This window comes from Peromyscus leucopus, chromosome 4 (genome assembly GCF_004664715.2).
Source record: "Peromyscus leucopus breed LL Stock chromosome 4, UCI_PerLeu_2.1, whole genome shotgun sequence".
Taxonomy (NCBI): Eukaryota; Metazoa; Chordata; class Mammalia; order Rodentia; family Cricetidae; genus Peromyscus; species Peromyscus leucopus.
Window position 1 is genome coordinate 4,228,927 of NC_051066.1, and position 17,579 is coordinate 4,246,505.

General features: G+C 44.5%; 1 protein-coding gene across 1 annotated transcript in view; it reads left to right on the forward strand.

The window, feature by feature from the left end:
* C5 (complement C5) overlaps positions 1–17,579 on the forward strand; it is a 113,436-nt gene that overhangs the window by 45,574 nt on the left and 50,283 nt on the right. The window contains exons 21-27 of the mRNA XM_028886085.2: positions 1,315–1,542; positions 2,805–2,865; positions 11,446–11,535; positions 14,045–14,257; positions 14,690–14,765; positions 15,482–15,641; positions 17,244–17,339. Coding sequence (XP_028741918.1) covers positions 1,315–1,542; positions 2,805–2,865; positions 11,446–11,535; positions 14,045–14,257; positions 14,690–14,765; positions 15,482–15,641; positions 17,244–17,339 — 924 coding nt within the window. The remainder of the gene's footprint in view (positions 1–1,314; positions 1,543–2,804; positions 2,866–11,445; positions 11,536–14,044; positions 14,258–14,689; positions 14,766–15,481; positions 15,642–17,243; positions 17,340–17,579) is intronic.

Below are 17,579 nucleotides of genomic sequence, written 5' to 3' on the forward strand. Positions count from 1 at the left end.
GTCAAAGGGGTGAGCCTCCCAAACACTGGGATTAAAGGCTTGTGCCACCACCGCCTGGCCTCTATGGTTAACTAGTGTCAGAACACAAACAAAACATCACACAACAGTTCTCACTATGTAGTCCAGGCTAGCCTGGAGCTGTCTGTATAGCCCAGCCTATCAGGCTAGCCTGGGGCTGTCTGCATAGCCCAGCCTGTCAGGCTAGCCTGGGGATGTCTGCATAGCCCAGGCTAGCCTCAAAGTTAGGGTCTTCCTGGGCCAGCCTCTCCAGTGCTGGCATCAGAGCCTCATGGCAGCATGCCCAGCTGTTATGGGATTTTACAATGAACTTGTGTTGAATGTTCCCCTGCCCCACATCTGCTATGCTGGAGAATCCTTGACCCATCATCTCCTCTAGCTCCTCCCCCATCAACCATGGTTGGCACTGTTCCAAAAATGTGCCCAAAGAGCAGAAGGAACTTTACATTTCGAGGAAATCCTACAAAATTAGCTATTGAATATCTGCATTTTCTCCTGCTTATCTGCTTGATTCTGGAATTAATGGATTTTATTCTTTGGGCATAGTTCTTGATTCTACTGGTTCACCAAACTGATAGTGAAAATATATTCACTCTTTGAGCCAGAAATCAATGGATACTGTTACCAGAAAGTGAGAGGACTCACACAATCTGTTTCCACAGCACATCTCCTAAGAGGAGAGCCCAAGTTTAAATCCATGTCTTTCTCGAGCGTGTTTTACTGTAGAACAAAACACAAGTGTGCACAAGTGGGAAGATCAGAGATTAGGAATGGAAGACTGGTGTGTATTGGGTAAGCCTTTGAATGAGCTGAGGTGCAGTTTTCTATCGTTCCTCACACTGTCGTTTATTGTGAGTCACAGGCTGAGGTAAAGGTAAGACTCCAAACAGCTAAGCCCAAGGCTCCTGCTGCCCAAAACACAGACTGTGGAGAGGACAAAACAGTCACACCATAGCAGCAGGAACAAAGGATGGCAGCAGCTGTGGCATAATAGAGTGAGCAGTGCTCTAAGAAAGAGACAGCCACTCTAGCACTGAGTTTTCCGTCACCCCGTGACACTGCTGTGACCCACAGCAGCTTGTGTGTGCCTGAAGGAAACCTGAAATGAGCCTCCTGCCATGCCTTGAAGCCAGAGGGCTTAGTCTGACATTGCCAACAATCCAGGGGAGTTCGTGTCCAGACCAGCATAGTTTAGGATATACTTAGAGTGGTTTTTGTTTGTTTGTTTGTTTTTTCATCGAATGTGGCTTAAACAATGAGGTGTTCTGATACAGTTCTTCACCTGCTGTGTTTCAGTTCTGTGTTAAAATGTCTACTGTGGACGGAATCTGTGTGTCAGGGGGCTCAGCTGTTAGCGATCAGGCCTCCAAGTACTCCAGATGTGTGCGCCAGAGGATCGAGGGCTCCTCCAGTCACTTGGTGACCTTCAGCCTGCTTCCTCTGGAAATTGGACTCCACCCCATCAACTTCTCGCTAGAGACTTCATTTGGAAGAGAAATCTTAGTGAAAACATTACGGGTGGTGGTAAGGAAAATGTGGTTTTTTTAAATTGTTCTGTTTCTGGGGGAAATGCCATCAACAATTTGTGTCAATAATTATGTTTGGGGTCAGAGCAAAGGAAAGAAATGATGATGTAATCAGAACACAATAACAGTCAGCAATCTGACAGAAACTCTCCCACATTTTTGGTGCTATTCTTGTAATTTATACATTAATCTGAAATTATGCTTAAAGTTATTGAGCAGAAGAATAACACTTGCTTACTGTAGAAAATAAGAATAGCAAAAATCTACCAAGAAAAATAACCAATAAACCCACAAGCCCAGAGATTCCCAAGTTTTGCTATTTGGTGCACACCCTCTGGGTCATCCCTGCCACCTCACTAATTCAGAAAGTGTATCTTGAAACCCATGTGCAAGATGTCAGGCTAGATACCAGATACAAAGCAGTAATAGACAGTATACATGCATCAAAGACCCCACAGTGTAGAGGTTTCCCACTTTATAAATGAATTTGCAGCTCAAACCATGGAAGCAATCCCTGAGTATTGTTGATCCTGCCACCTGTTGAGTGTTCTCCTACCACTGAGATTCTACAATTCTGTTTTGCTAATTGAGAATGAAACACTGTTCTTGTTAAGGGTCATGCTAGCTAACAACCTCTCAGGCCTTCCGAAGCCTTCATTCTTTGGGTTCTGTTTTGCTCTATGCCATTAACTTCAGCAAACGTGTATTCAGCTGGCACGGTGACTTATATCTGTAATCCCAACTACTCAGGAGGCTAAGGCAAGTCTGAGGTCACCATGGACAACTTAATGAGTCCTTGTTGAAAAGAAAAGCTGATTCCTTTTGTGCCATCCTGAGTATCTCTGTTTCACGCTTAGAGCTGGAGCAGACTTCTTGGTTTTTCAGTCCTGGCTCCAAGCTTCCTAACAGCATTACTTGGGATAAGTTTCTGATCTCTTCACCGGATTCCTCATCTGTCACTGGGAGCAGTGATAGCACCTTCCTCATAGAGGTTTGTAGAGACTTAATGAGTTAATATACACAGTGTTTAGACCAATTACCCGACCTAGAAGAGCATCCATTAAAGTGTTCACTCTGATCAATATTCAACAGCCAAAATCTTTTCATTGCCTGCATGAATGTAAGTATTTATATCAGGTTTGCCTTTTCAAAAAAAAATTTTTTTTTCTTTTAAGTGGTCTGGAGAAACTTGATCCAAGGATTTAATGTCTTAGAAATGCAATCATGCTCTTAACGAAATGTTTTCTTCTTCCACTTTAGCCAGAAGGGGTCAAAAGAGAAAACTATGCTGGCGTTACGCTGGACCCTAGAGGAATTTATGGTAGGAAAAAATATTTTGATTTTTATGTGTTGTATTTCAGAAATAGAAACTAAAGTGTAATTTTAATGTAACTTAAAATGCCACTTTTCAGAGTGCTCAGTGTGCAGAATCAGCAACGTCCACTTGTTACAGCAGTGCCCTCTCTGGCTGTGAACCCTGTGGTTGGGGCTCAGCTGACCTCTTAACTACACTCACTGAGCATTACAACACAAACACATTGCAACAGTGTATCAGGCTTTTTCTTTTTGGGCCAACCAGCTCTCAAATCATGACATGGAGATTTATTAATACTTATGACCGCTCGGCCTTAGCTTAGGCTCGTTTCTTGCTAGCTCTTATAACTTAACCTGTTTCTCCTCTACATTTTGCCTCGGGGCTTTTTACCTTTCTTTTCTTCTGTGTGTCCTACTTTCACTGCGTCTCATGTCTGGCTGGCGGCTGCCTGGCCTCTGGCCCCCGCACGTCCCCGTCTTTCCCCCTTGTTCTCTCCTCCTTCTTCTCTCCTCTCTTCTATTTATTCTCTCTGCCCGAAAGCCCCACCTGTCCCTCTCCTGCCTAGCTACTGACCATTCAGCTTTTTTATTAGATCAATCAGGTGCCTTAGGCAGGCAAGGTGAAACAAATGCAACACATCTTTACATAGTTAAACAAATGCAGCACAAACAAATGTGACACTCCTTTACACAATTAAAGTAACATTCCACATCAATGTAACACATCTTTGCCTAGTTAAACTAATATTCCATAACATTTCCCCCTTTTTGTCTAAATAAAAAGGGTTTTAACCTTAACATAGTAAGACTATATACAACAAGAACAATTATCAAGCAAGAATTATATCTACAATATCCAGTCCATTTATATTTGGCAAATTCAGAGAAAATACTCCATTATTTATCCTGCTTTGGTGAGTCCAAAGTTTTGTACCTAATTTACCTTCTATCATAACTAAGGAAAACTATAACTAGCTAGTGCTCAACTTCATCAAAGACCCCAGAAGGATATTACATTACTTGAATAACAGGAAGTGCAGTGCAAATCACTTCCAAAGCTATAGAAACAACAGAGACATCTGCTGCCTGGACAGTCACCCAAGGTTCCTCTGCAATGTTGGGGCATCCATCTTCAGCCTACATGTCTAGAATATCTGACAGGCTTTTCTATAAAGCAGGAATTTTGAAGGACTGTCCACCTTGTTTTGGTAAAGTTCAACAGTCTTTTCTCTTTGAATCCTGCTTGTCCAGTTTACACAGCATACTATCAGCAGTCGAGGCAAGAGAAGTTTCTTTGCCCAGTGGCTAACTTTGACACAATGAAAGCAAACCCCATATGGAATTTCTTTGAAGCCCATCATCTCTGAAGTAAATTGGTGCTGCCAGGAGCATACATGTCTCACTGTCATGAAAACTCTTAGGTTATTAAACATCTTAATATTAAACATTAAAAATACCATGTTCAGTAGGTCTTTGAGGTGTTTGAAGACAATCTACCTATCTAAATATATCTGTTTAACCTTGAAAACATACCTAATATGACTACAAGTTTGATTATTATAGATGACTATCTACTAACCTGCATTTCTTAATTATACATTACATTTTTAAATGAGCTGCAGAAGCACAATACCCCAAATAATAGTAGAAACATACATACAGTATAACAAAAATAACTTTAAATTTGTATCAATATACCAAAGTCCATACCAGTGTAAAATACTTGAGGTTAATAGTTGTCTTTTTATCCCATATTTTTATATCCCCTCTAACCCACCAAATGACCAAACATCCATTACCCACCAAAATTACCAAAAACCATCCACCCCACCTCTGGGAATGTGGGCACTGTGTTCTCTAGATTGTTTTCTTGCTGTGTACAGGCAAAGGTATCTTTAGGAAAACCTGAGAAAATTGAAATAATGGTCAAGTCCTGGGAAAACTAGCTATAACATTTGTTATCCAGTCTCTATGCAATGGGAAAGCACAAGGCTTATCTGAAATCCTGGCTAGAATAGTCTGTGATCCAGCCTTGGATCCTTGAAGCCAGCAGCCTTGAACTGTTCTGCAACAGAGGCACTCTGAGAGGCTGGATCACCTGGGCCACCTATTTTCATTATGTCTGGTCCCCTTGCTCTGAAAACACACAAACATTCGAAGGCTGTGTGTGTGTGTGTGTGTGTGTGTGTGTGTGTGTGTGTGTGTGTGTGTGTATGTATAGTATATATATATATATATATATTATACATATATACATATATATATATATACACACACACACAAGTATGGACTGTGGGTTGTATACAAGACAGCCAAAGTTTTTTTTTTTTTTTTTTTTTTTTTTGGTTTTTCGAGACAGGGTTTCTCTGTGTAGCTTTGCGCCTTTCCTGGAACTCACTTGGTAGCCCAGGCTGGCCTCGAACTCACAGAGATCCGCCTGCCTCTGCCTCCCGAGTGCTGGGATTAAAGGTGTGCGCCACCACCGCCCGGCTCAGCCAAAGTTTTTTTATGTTTATACATAAGCCAGCCAAAGATGATGTTTTGTTGTTTTTATGTTTGAGCAGGTAAAATATACATCACCTGTCTTGTTTTTCTAGGTTTATTTCTTTATGCCTGTAACAAGGATTTTCAGTGGTCTTCTCTGATCAAATCTGATCTCTATTAACTTTGAACAAATCCACACCCTTTTGTGGAAACAAAAGCATAACCTCTTCCCCAAAGCAATACATTTTTTGAATTCCATTTCAAAGTTAAGGCATTCCTAAAGTATTTAGGCTGGTTTAATTCAGTCAGCAGTCCTTCTTACAATCTCATGCCTCTCAGCAGTGGTCATTCACTCAACAACATTCAAAAAATTCAAAGTTAACACAACACCACACAGGACAGACTTCCTGTATATTTTTCATCTTATATGGCTTATTCTTTTTTATATTACTTTACTCTTTTTTTAAAGACTTTATTATTTATAAACTACTTTTTCTATGACTGTCTATACCCTTTTCTTTTCTTTCTTAAGCCTATGCACATTTTAACACACTGTAACCTGTTAGAGATTTTTTTCATCTGGACCTCTCTTTACTGTTATCTCCAGCCCTTTTCTGACCCCATGAGCCAAACCTTAAACTTCTAAGTGATAGCTAGGACCTCTGCATGGCTAGGGCAGCTGCCTCCACTCCCTTCTTGGGTCCAAGAATGCCAAGCCTAAACCCATGGCCCCAGTCCAGAGCTGCATTGTCTAGGAACTACGTTCAACCACCCCAGCTCTAGGAAGTTGGTGCCCTGCACTGTGGCAAACATTTTTACTTAGTTTAGTGTACTGGCTTCTTCCTTCCTTCCTTCCTTCCTTCCTTCCTTCCTTCCTTCCTTCCTTCCTTCCTTTCCTTTTCTTTTCTTTTTTCTTCTTCAGCTATCTCAGGCCCTATGTGGAAATGTGGGCTTCATGTTCTTTTTTTTTGGGGGGGGGGGGTTCAAGACAGGGTTTCTCTGTGTAGTTTTGGTACCTGTCCTGGATCTAACTCTGTAGACCAGGCTGGCCTCGAACTCACAGAGATCTGCCTGGCTCTGCCTCCCAAGTGCTGGGATTAAAGGCATGAGTCACCGCCACTGGCGGGCCCCATGTTCTAATACCAAATGTATCAGGATTTTTCTTTTTGGGCCACCAACCAGCTTCTAAATCATGACACAAAGACTTATTATTAGTTATGAATGCTCAGCCTTAGCTTAGGCTCATTTCTTGCTAGCTCTTATAAATTGTTTCTTGTAGCTAGAGTTTTCTTGCCTTGCCCACAGTCAACACAATTCTTTGTCACCCGCCAGTCCCACAGCCGCTCAGACCCAACCAAGTAAACACAGAGACTTATATTGCTTACAAACTGTATGGCCATGGCAGGCTTCTTGCTAACTGTTCTTATAGCTTAAATTAACCCATTTCCATAAATCTATACCTTGCCACATGGCTTGTGGCTTACCAGCATCTTCACAAGCTGCTTGTCATGGCGGCGGCTGGCAGTGTCTCCCTTCCTCTCAGCCTTCTATTTCCCAGAATTCTCCTCTCTCCTTGTCCCGCCTATACTTCCTGCCTGGCCACAGGCCGATCAGTGTTTTATTTATACAGAACAATATCCACAGCAGTTTCTCTCTTCATCTGTGTTTTACCTCTAGGCTTTTTATCTTTCTTTCCTTCTGTGTGTCCTGCTTTCACTGCTTCTCATGTCTGGCTGGAAGCTGCCTGGCTTCTGGCCTCGAGCATGTCCTTCTCTTTCTCCTCATACTCTCCTCCTTCTTCTCCTCTTTACTCCCATTTGTTCTCTCTCTCTGCCCACCAGCCCCCCCCCATCCCTCTCCTGCCTACCTATTAGCCATTCAGTGTTTTATTAGTCAGGCAAGGTGAAACAAATGCAACAATCTTTACATAGTTAAACAAATGCAGCACTGTAACTGAGTGTTGCAACTCCAGGGGAAAGGTATCCTGACTGCTCGCGGAGCCAGGCGACACCTTGAGCTGCTAGGACAGCTCTGGCAGCTGGAGCTGCAATGGGACCGCTCGGCTCTGGAGGGAAAGGTATCCTGACTCTCCGGGAGTCAGGCTATACCTTGAGTTGGAGTGTGGTGGAGGATGGTAGTAGGATATAGCAAACCTGCTCCTCTCCTGGAGAGCAGCTACAGCTGAGCTTTGCTCAGCCCCCATTTATAGGGGCTCCCCAGCAGAGCTCTGCTTCTTCTCTGGCCCAAGATGTTGCTTCTTTTACCGCATTCTGCTAAAGGGAAAAGCCCTGTAGAAATATAACAATCTCCTCTGGCTCACTGAAAAGTTGTTCCCTGTTCAGCTCCGCCTTGCTCAGTCCCCTAAGGGACGTCTCAGCAAGGTTCTTCTGTTTAGCTCTGCCTTCTCAGCTCCCTAAGGGAACGTCTCTGCAAGGTTTATTCTGCTCAGTCCACTACGGAACATCTTAGCAAGGTTCTTCTCTGTGCCAGCGAATGAAGATCTTCACACCCAAGACTCTTTTGAGAAAGACACTTATTTGGGAAGGAGGAGTCCAGGAGAATGGCTGCCCCTACCAGGGTGGGAAAGAAGAGCTGACAACTGACCAGGCAGGGGGTTTATATAGGATTTCTTAAGGGCAGAGTTGCTCCAGGGAGAAGATTTTCTATCCAGGGATTGGTTAGTTTTTCCTGCTCAGGGATTGGTTAGTTTCATTGGTCGGGGCAGAGATGGCCCTGATTTCAGAGCCAAACTGTGTTTCTTTCACTGGCCTTTCTTAGCTTTTTGGCTCTAATTCTAAGGCCAGAGCATATTTCTTTCACTGGCTCTGATTCTAGGTACAACGTGTGTTTCTTTGGCACTGGTTTCAGATGAGGGCATGTTTCTTTGGTTCTGGGTTCAGAGATAAAGTGTTTCTTTCACTGGCTCTGGTCGCAGATCTAGGCTGTGTTTCTTTTGCTGGCTCTGGGCTCCAGGGTCAAGTCGGGTTTCTTTAGCTGGCCCCTTTTTCCTATAAGTACAAACAAACATAACACATCTTCACATCACTAACAAAGGCAGCAGAAACAGATGTAACACACCCTTACACAGTTAAAGTAGTATTCTGCAACATAAACAAATGTAACACATCTTTGCCTAGTTAAAGTAACAGACCGCAACACAACAGGACTCACCCCTCACTGGATTCTCCACTCATCCTCACAATAACACGGTATTTTACCACAGAAGCCTCTGTCCAAAAAAAACACCCAACAGCTAGCCATGTTGCAATTACTTTGCAAGCACCCTTTGAAACACCACAGTAACACAGTCTCTTAGAAAATCCTTCTTCACTGCTCTGTGTCTCTTCTTTTCCTTCAGTGGAGAATCTTCTCAAAGCAAGAACTTTTCAAGAAAACATTTGCAAACTGACTCCTGGCTAGGTCCAGGTGTGCTTCCAAAAGAACCAGCTCCAAGGCGGGGTGGTGGTGGCGCACGCCTTTTAATCCCAGCACTTGGGAGGCAGAGCCAGGCGGATCTCTGTGAGTTCAAGGCCAGCCTGGGCTACCAAGTGAGCTCCAGGAAAGGCGCAAAGCTACACAGAGAAACCCTGTCTCGAAAAAACCAAAAAAAAAAAAAAAAAAAAAACCAGCTCCACTAACAACTGTTTCCAGACAGACAGACTGCTACGGCCCTTGTTAAACTGTTACACTATCAATGTATTCAGGTTCTTTGTCTGCATCATTTTTACCCCCTCAAAAACGCCTTTGAAAACATCATTACCTCTGTAACTAAGGAGTAAACACAACATAGAAAGGCTGTCTTGCTTAGTGTCACATGCATACCCTCAAACTCCATGCCCTGTCACCCTTACTTCAAGCTTCCTGAACGCCTTCACTGACTGATTCTAATGCAACATCTTCAGGTTCTATCAAGGGTTAAATAACAGAGAAGTTTCTTGAGGAACATTCTTGTATCTTTGCCAAAGCCATGCAGCTCATCCATGAGATCTCAGAATTCGTGCATAGCATCTTCATCTTGCCAGGGACTCTGCTGAGTGCTAGAGCTGGACCCGCACTACAGTGCCTTGGTGAGCCCTGCAGTAATCCTTCCTGCGCCTGGACCTCGGCACTACCACCTGTACTATCCCTGCACAAAACTGAAACAATAAAAATAGACCTTGTATGCAGGACTCACTCCTGTGAGAACAACAACGCAATGTGGCCCTGCCCTTAGCTGGCTTAGTGGACACTTGGCTCTCTGTCAGTACAGTGGTAAACAGAATCGTGTTTGAGGGCAATGCATATTTTAATAAGATTTTTGTTTACTCTTTGAAATTGTCACACGTGTCTACAATGTATCTTGATCATAGCTAGTCTCTACTACCCAACTTAACTCAGCATATCTCCCTCCCAATTTCATGTCCTTTTTTAAAAAATTTTAATTTACTTGATTACTTTTTTTTAAAATCCCACTAAGTCCAATTAGTGCTACCTACCCATATATTCATGGGTATGAGGTCATCAGTGTATGGGCAACCTACCAGTGTCTATCTCCCTAAAGAAAACTGACTCAGCTAGTGGTGGCGCACACCTTTAATCCCAGCATTTGGGAGGCAGAGCCAGGCGGATCTCTGGGTTGAAGGCCAGCCTGGTCTACAGAGCGAGTTCCAGGACAGCCAGGGCTACACAGAGAAACCCTGCCTTGAAAAACCAAAAAAAAAGGCTGGGGGAGCTGACTCTCCCTTAGTAGCCATCTATTGCCAATAGCTCCTCAGGGAGGGGTAGACCTGTTATGTGACAAAACCTTACCTGGGTAACTCAACACACACACACACACACACACACACACACACACACACACACACACACACACTTACTCATCCACCGTAGGGAACCCACAACAGACCAAAGTACAGATACCACCAAAGTACAGCTTGTTGAACCAATGAGTTTCATTGTCGTTACTTACAGGAATGTGGGTGAGGGGTCCCTTACAGGAGCAGAAATGACTCAGAGGCAGCTGCATCACCAATGCCCACCTGTGCACAGGTGACAGCTTACAGAAGCTGGGAACCTGGAGCACACTGCACAGCCTGCAGGCAGCTCAACAGGTTGGAGAGTGTCCTTCCTGAGCGACCGGTCTACACCTCTTCCCGGCAGCTCAGCTGGCTTCTGCTTCTTCCAGGAATCTGGCGTGGCTGCAGTCTTCTTGCAGCTTGGCTTGTCTGAGCGCCTGTGTCCCGGCTCTGCTTACTCGGGCAGGGAGGGGCCTCGTGAATGTGGTCAGTTTCAGGGAGTTCCTGCCTAAGGAGCTTCCAGGCAGGATGGAATGTTTGATTATAGGAGGAAACTGCTACACAAGGGCCTCATCCATGCTAGAAGTTTTAACTGGTTTGATCTTGAGCAGATAACCACAGCTGCTGTGAGTTCATGAGTTCAACATCCGTGTCAGAGCCAGAAGAAAGCGTGCACAGTGTTCTTCCCCATCTTCTGGCTCTTACGTTCTGTATGCCCCTCCTCCCTGAGACTAGGAGCTGGCGTGGGCACAGCCGTCTCACATCTCTGGATAGCACCTACAGCCAATTACCCTTAGCACTTGGAATAGTCATGGGTCTCGGTGTCAATCACTAAAATTGACATAAAATGGGGAGTGGCTATAATTTAAAATTCTCTGACACTGGCATTCCGAAACTGTGTTGTTGTGTGCATAGAGAAACTGTTTAAGTCCCTCTGAGGGGGACGGGGTAGGAAGAATGTGTGGCCATGCTTCCCAGTGGGGCTGGTGTGCAGACAACCCAGAAATTATGTGCCAGCTATTTGAGGATAACGTCGATAGAACCTGTTGGTCTCATGCCTTAAAAAGACCGGGAATCTTACTCCAAATTTAGTGTGTTGTTTAAGGAGATTTTGCAAGCCTAGGCTTTGATTAAAATCCTTCACCATTTTTTCTTCTTTTAAAACTTTAATGTTGTTATTATAAATGTGTTTTATTTTGAAATTTTCTTAATTAGTAGATATATATTCTAAAAATAGTTCTTTCCCTTAAGAACTCTAGGCAAATCTAGTTTTTATTATTTTATTATTATTATTATTATTATTATTATTATTATTATTATTATTACAGGTACTATTAGCAGACGAAAGGAATTTCCATACAGGATACCATTAGATTTGGTCCCGAAAACCAGCGTCAAAAGGATATTGAGTGTAAAAGGTAAATTAAATAAATCTAATTTATGGGCCAGGGATGAAGCTCGTTGGTAGAGTAGCTGCCTAGCACACATGAAGTCCTGGGTATGGTGATGCCTGCCTGTAATCCCTGCACTGGGGAAGTCCTGGGTATGGTGATGCCTGCTGTAATCCCTGCACTGGGGAAGTCCTGGTATGGTGATGCCTGCCTGTAATCCCTGCACTGGGGAAGTCCTGGGTATGGTGATGCCTGCTGTAATCCCTGCACTGGGGAAGTCCTGGGTATGGTGATGCCTGCCTGTAATCCCTGCACTGGGGAAGTCCTGGGTATGGTGATGCCTGCTGTAATCCCTGCACTGGGGAAGTCCTGGGTATGGTGATGCCTGCTGTAATCCCTGCACTGGGGAAGTCCTGGGTATGGTGATGCCTGCCTGTAATCCCTGCACTGGGGAGGTCCTGGGTATGGTGATGCCTGCTGTAATCCCTGCACTGGGGAGGTGGGTGCAGGTCAGGTCAGAAATTGAGGGGCATCTGTAACTGCACAGTGAGATGGAGGCCAGTCTGAGCAACTCTCTCTCTCTCTCTCTCTCTCTCTGTTTTTGAGGCAGGGTTTCTCTGTGTAATCCTGGTTGTCCTGGAACTCACTTTGTAGATTAGGCTGACCTCAAACTCAGAGATCTACCTGCCTCTGCCCCCCAAGTGCTAAGATTAAAGATGCACCACCACCTCCTGGCCATAAATCTCATTTTTATTATTATTTTTTACTCTGTGCTTCAAACCCAAGTCACATATATTCGTGATTATTCTTTATTTTTCTTCATCTATACACATTAGTTGGCTTTTGACAGAACCCTGCCTCCCACCTTCCTCATCTTCAAACACTTGATAACTTTTCCAACTCCCTTCGCCAGGTTTAATTGGAAATTCTTCTCCCCGGCTGGGGATTCCTGTGGTTATCCCAGTGACTTCTCTAGAATGGGTACAGCTGCTTCATCCCTTAACTTCCCACGGTCTCAGCAGCCAGTCCTGCCCCACTGAAGACTTTGTGACCTACAAACAGTCTGGGGACACCAACTCTCCTTCAAGTGTCAGTCCTGGGGTGCTGGGGGTCCCTTAGCCTATGTGTGCGATGTAATGAAATGCTGGAGTCTGGGGGTAATTCCTAAAGGACAGGTTCTTAGTCCTCACATTCTGGAGTTTGTCCCAGATCAAGGTTCTGAAGTTCCTGGCAAGGGTTGCTCCCTGCTTGTCCAGCCAGTGCTTTGTCGTGGCACCCTTACATGCCTGGGGGTAGAAGGGAAAACATCAAAGGAGGAGTGAGCAGCTCTCCCACCCCCCAGAAATCCCCACCTTCAACTCCATCACCTCTGTGGACTAGGTTTCAGCAGATGGAGGGACAGATGCATTCAAGCCAAACCAGGGACTCTCCACTCCAGGGTGTTCACAAAGGGGCACCTTTGATGGTTTCCCTGGGTGTTTCCCAGGACTGCAGTCACCCACCACCCACACGACAGAACGTCCTGGTGAAAGATTCCCAGGGAAGATCTTCCTTCAGGAGAGACCCCAAACCCAAGGAACACACCGAAACCACCGATCAGATGCAAAAGCAAGAGGGTTTATTAGATACACGGGTACCCGGGGCGAAGTCTCTAGGAGGACTTGTGCGCCTTCCTAGGGCAAGGGGGACTTTTTATGGGATCCCAGGGGCAAAGGCGCGGTTACAGAAGCAAGAAGCATAGTTACAGGGTCCCTATTGGTTGTTTCAAAGAAGGCCAGGGTGAACTTGGGGTCGTATGTGTGTGGCTGACTTGGCCTTGCCCAGGCCAGCTGCTTATTCCTCAAGGCCAGGGGGCCAGCCATAAAATATCCTGATTTGACTCAACTGTCTTTCTCCCAAGGCCGCCGACCACAGTTATCTCTCTCAAGGCCGGGTGGCTGGCCATAGTTATCTCTCTCTCCCAAGGCCGGATGGCTAGCTAGCCACAGCTGTGAACTCCTGTTTTTCTGATTCCTTCAGAATGGCGTTTCTTAGGCTAAGTTATTAGGGGGAGGGCATTACATCGGCCCAACACCCCATGTCCTCATAATGGAGTGGGGGGGTCTTTCACTGGCTACATCTCATCTCAGATGGTAGAACCACAGACTCTCAGCACTAGAAGGGGCCTTTTTGATCCTGTGGAATCCCGATGTCAGACGTATAAGAAGTTGGTTTGCCCGTGTTTGCACAGTGTTGCTGTGGGTTCAGAGGTCAACCTCTCTGGTCAGGTTCTTTTGCCTTGCTTCATTTGAGGATTAGTCAGTATGGTTTACGATGTCTGCACCTAATGATGCAGCTGTATTCCACCACATTGCTTTATCTACCACCAAAACCCATGTTCCCAATCAAATGCAGCTTTCTCCCTCAATTTCTGTGATTCAGGTAAACTGCTCATATTAAAAAGGGAAGAAGAGAGCCAGTGTTGTTCCCTCTTCAGAACACACTGTTGGAAGCTGATAGAGAGTGGTTGTCTACCTGGGTCTCTTTTTTGTTTCAGGACTGCTTATAGGGGAATTCCTGTCCACCGTTCTGAGTAAGGAAGGCATCCACATCCTGACCCACCTCCCTAGGGGCAGTGCCGAGGCAGAGCTCATGAGCATTGTGCCAGTGTTCTACGTTTTCCATTACCTGGAAGCAGGAAACAACTGGAACATTTTTTATCCCAATTCATTAACTGAAAAACAGAACCTGCAGAAAAAAATAAAAGAAGGTAAAATTTGTTTATATGTCATCTTGCAGATTTAAAGCAAATATTTTATTTACTGCAATATTTAAATTGTCATGAATTATATATGTGTGTGTGTGTGTGTGTGTGTGTGATTAATTATAAAAGAATTTTAGCAACAACAACCACAAAAAAAATCATGTGATATACTCTTTCTGAGACATTTTGGCTTAAATCACCAAAGTGCCTGGATGAGAAACAAGACACCTGCCTTCCAGACTCTGAGCATCGCCCCTTCCTCTTTGAATGGGAGCAGAATGTTCTATTTGATCCCCAACTCGAGTAATTCACACACTTCCTGTGAAAATTCAAGGCTGGCCACGATTGCTGCTCACACCAGAGGCCTCACCACCCCGGGGCTGACCCAGCATGCCCAGGAAGTGAAGTGTTGTGTTCTTTTTTTCTGCTCCCTCTTAGGGATGGTGAGCATCATGTCCTACAGAAACAGCGACTATTCCTACAGCATGTGGAAGGGGGCAAGTGCCAGCACCTGGTGAGTAACAGATGTCATCGTTTATTCTCACACAGTACTTGATTCATTCATTAAGAATAACAGAGTGGGTTCTCTGGACGTCAGAAGGACTCCAAGAGTGGTCTCTCCGCAGCTCTCCAAGTCATGAATCCTGTCCTTACTGTTAGTCCAGGGTGGATGCTGGTGGACTGGTGTCGCTTTCTGTCTAAGTAGGTGACATCCTACATCTTCCTTGTCGGGTGACAGGTTCTAAGTCCATGGCAGAGCTTAACAGGAAGGGAGAGAGCCACTTCCAGGGATAAAGGAACTCAAATGAGGCTCAGATGCCCACATTTTTCCTCTCTGTATCTCACTTCTACGGATCAGTGATTTGACTGAAAACTGTCTGCCTCACCGCTGTAACCTTTAACTTAACGTGTCATCTTCTCCTTCCTTCCTTCCTTCCTTCCTTCCTTCCTTCCTTCCTTCCTTTCTTTTTTTGTCGCCAGGAATCAGTTTTTTGAGTGCTAGCTAATAGTGTCATAGTCACAGGTGTGCTGCTCATACTTGTTGACTAATGTCTTGAAGGTTTTTCAAATATCCTACCTGGTCACTTTGTAAAATGATGACCTATTCTAAAATTGCATGTCTTCGCTTTTAATTTCTTTTAAAGAATAAAAGTATGCAAATAAACACTATGTAGAAGAAGGCCAGAAGATGCTCCGTGTTCTAAGATACGTGTGTGATTTGTCTCGAAGGTTAACAGCTTTTGCATTGAGAGTGCTTGGACAAGTGTCTAAGTACGTGAAGCAGGACCAGAACTCCATTTGTAACTCTCTGTTGTGGCTGATTGAGAACTGTCAGCTGGAAAATGGATCTTTCAAGGAAAATTCCCAATATCTACCAATAAAATTACAGGTAAGGCGATCAAAGGTGTAAATTAGCACTAGTTTTGTGAACAGACTCCCGTTTTATCCCCATCTTCCTATGGGGGTTAAAGAAGAGAGGGAGAAATATACCTAGTTTCATCACGCTGCTGTGATAAAATATCCTGACGAAAGCAAATTCTGGGAGGAGGCTCTCAGCTCACAGGTGCAGACCCAGCCTGCGGTAGCTGGGAAGTCATGGAAGCAGGAACTGAAGAGGGGGTGAATGCCGGCATGCTGTGCTCAGCTCCTCATCGCCCAGGGAATGATGCCGCCCACAGGGGCTTGTCTTCTCACCTCAATTAACATAATCAAGATAATCACCCACAAAGATGCCCACAGGCCCATCTAGGCGGATCTAGACAATCCTTCGTCTCCTTTCCAGCTGACTGTAGATGGTGTCAGGTTGACAATGAGCATGTAAGTCAGATATAAGGATTTTCAAGTGTGTAAAACTTGTAGTGAAAGGGAAGCCCAGCTTCACTGGCAGCCGGGGACTGAGTCTGGATTGGAGGAACTGAAAGATGAAGCTCCGTGTGACTCCTGGGAGCTGAAGAAGGGACACAGAAACATGTCTGAATCTTTCTTCAAAGTCAATTTACTTCTCCTTTTTACCAAAACTGTTCATGTTTATGATATAAAACCTGTTTTAGAATGTGTGTGTGTGTCCATCCCAAATCTTGCTATTATGAACATTGCTGTAGTGAACGTGTGACTGAAAATGTGTCTTTGAGATCCTAATCCCCTTTCTCCTGGGTATATACCCTGGAGTAGAATTATTGTATCAGTAGTTTGGTTTTTAATTCCTGGGAGGCCTCTGTACTGTGTCTCAGAGTGGCTATCATTGTATCAGGAGTTTGGTTTTTAATTCCTGGGAGGCCTCTGTACTGTGTCTCACAGTGGCTGTCATTGTATCAGGAGTTTGGTTTTTAATTCCTGGGAGGCCTCTGTACTGTGTCTCACAGTGGCTGTGCCAATTCCCCAGCAATGGTACACAGCAGTTCCCTGTCTCCACACCATGGCAACATCTCCCTCTGGTCATTCTGTCATAGCCATGGCAACAGTGTGAGATATTGTCTCCTTGTGGTTTGAATTTCTCTGATGACTAGCAACAACGAACACTTTTCATATACCTATTATGCCTGGAAAATTTAATTCCAGAGTGGAGGAGAGGGAAGAAGAGAAAGATTAAAATTCATTCAAAGAGCTAAAGCCAAGAAAATTAGATTGTGAGTGGCATAAAAATAGGTCTGGAGAGAGAATAACTCCACTAGTGATCTTGTAAGCCCGGCCCTGGACCATGATGCCCTAAGAGGGCTAAGTGGTGCCTCATAGAGGATATGGCATTTACAGGATCTTGAAGGAGAGGGCAAATGTGAATGTGGTAAAGAATCATGAGGTGAGGCTGACAGGTGAAGATGAGGGAGACAGGCTAAGAAAGGCACTGGCAAAACACCAGTGTTCTTGGGAAACAGTGAGCATCCTGCTGGCGAGGGTGATGTGGATACATGGAGATGGCCCCAAAGAGATTTGAACCCGATCATTTCACTTTTTCAATTCATTTGCCCTTCTTTTAAAACACTGTTTCTTTTAGGGTACTTTACCTGTTGAAGCCCAAGAGAACACTTTGTATCTGACAGCCTTTTCTGTGATTGGAATTAGAAAGGCTATGGACATATGCCCCCTGATGGTAAGAACTAGTTTTCTTTCCCTCACCTGGCTTAGTCTATCGCACACTTGAGGTGGGGGAGGGAGGCGCCCTCACCAATCAGAGGACACTTCATTTCAAATGTCTCTTTTACTGCTTTTCACATTACTTGGAAATGACCTTAAGACCAGAATCAAATGATTTCATAACTGTGATGGATTCTGTCATCTAGTCTGACCTGTAGATGCATGGAGAATTGACAAAGCTGATACCATAAGCAGG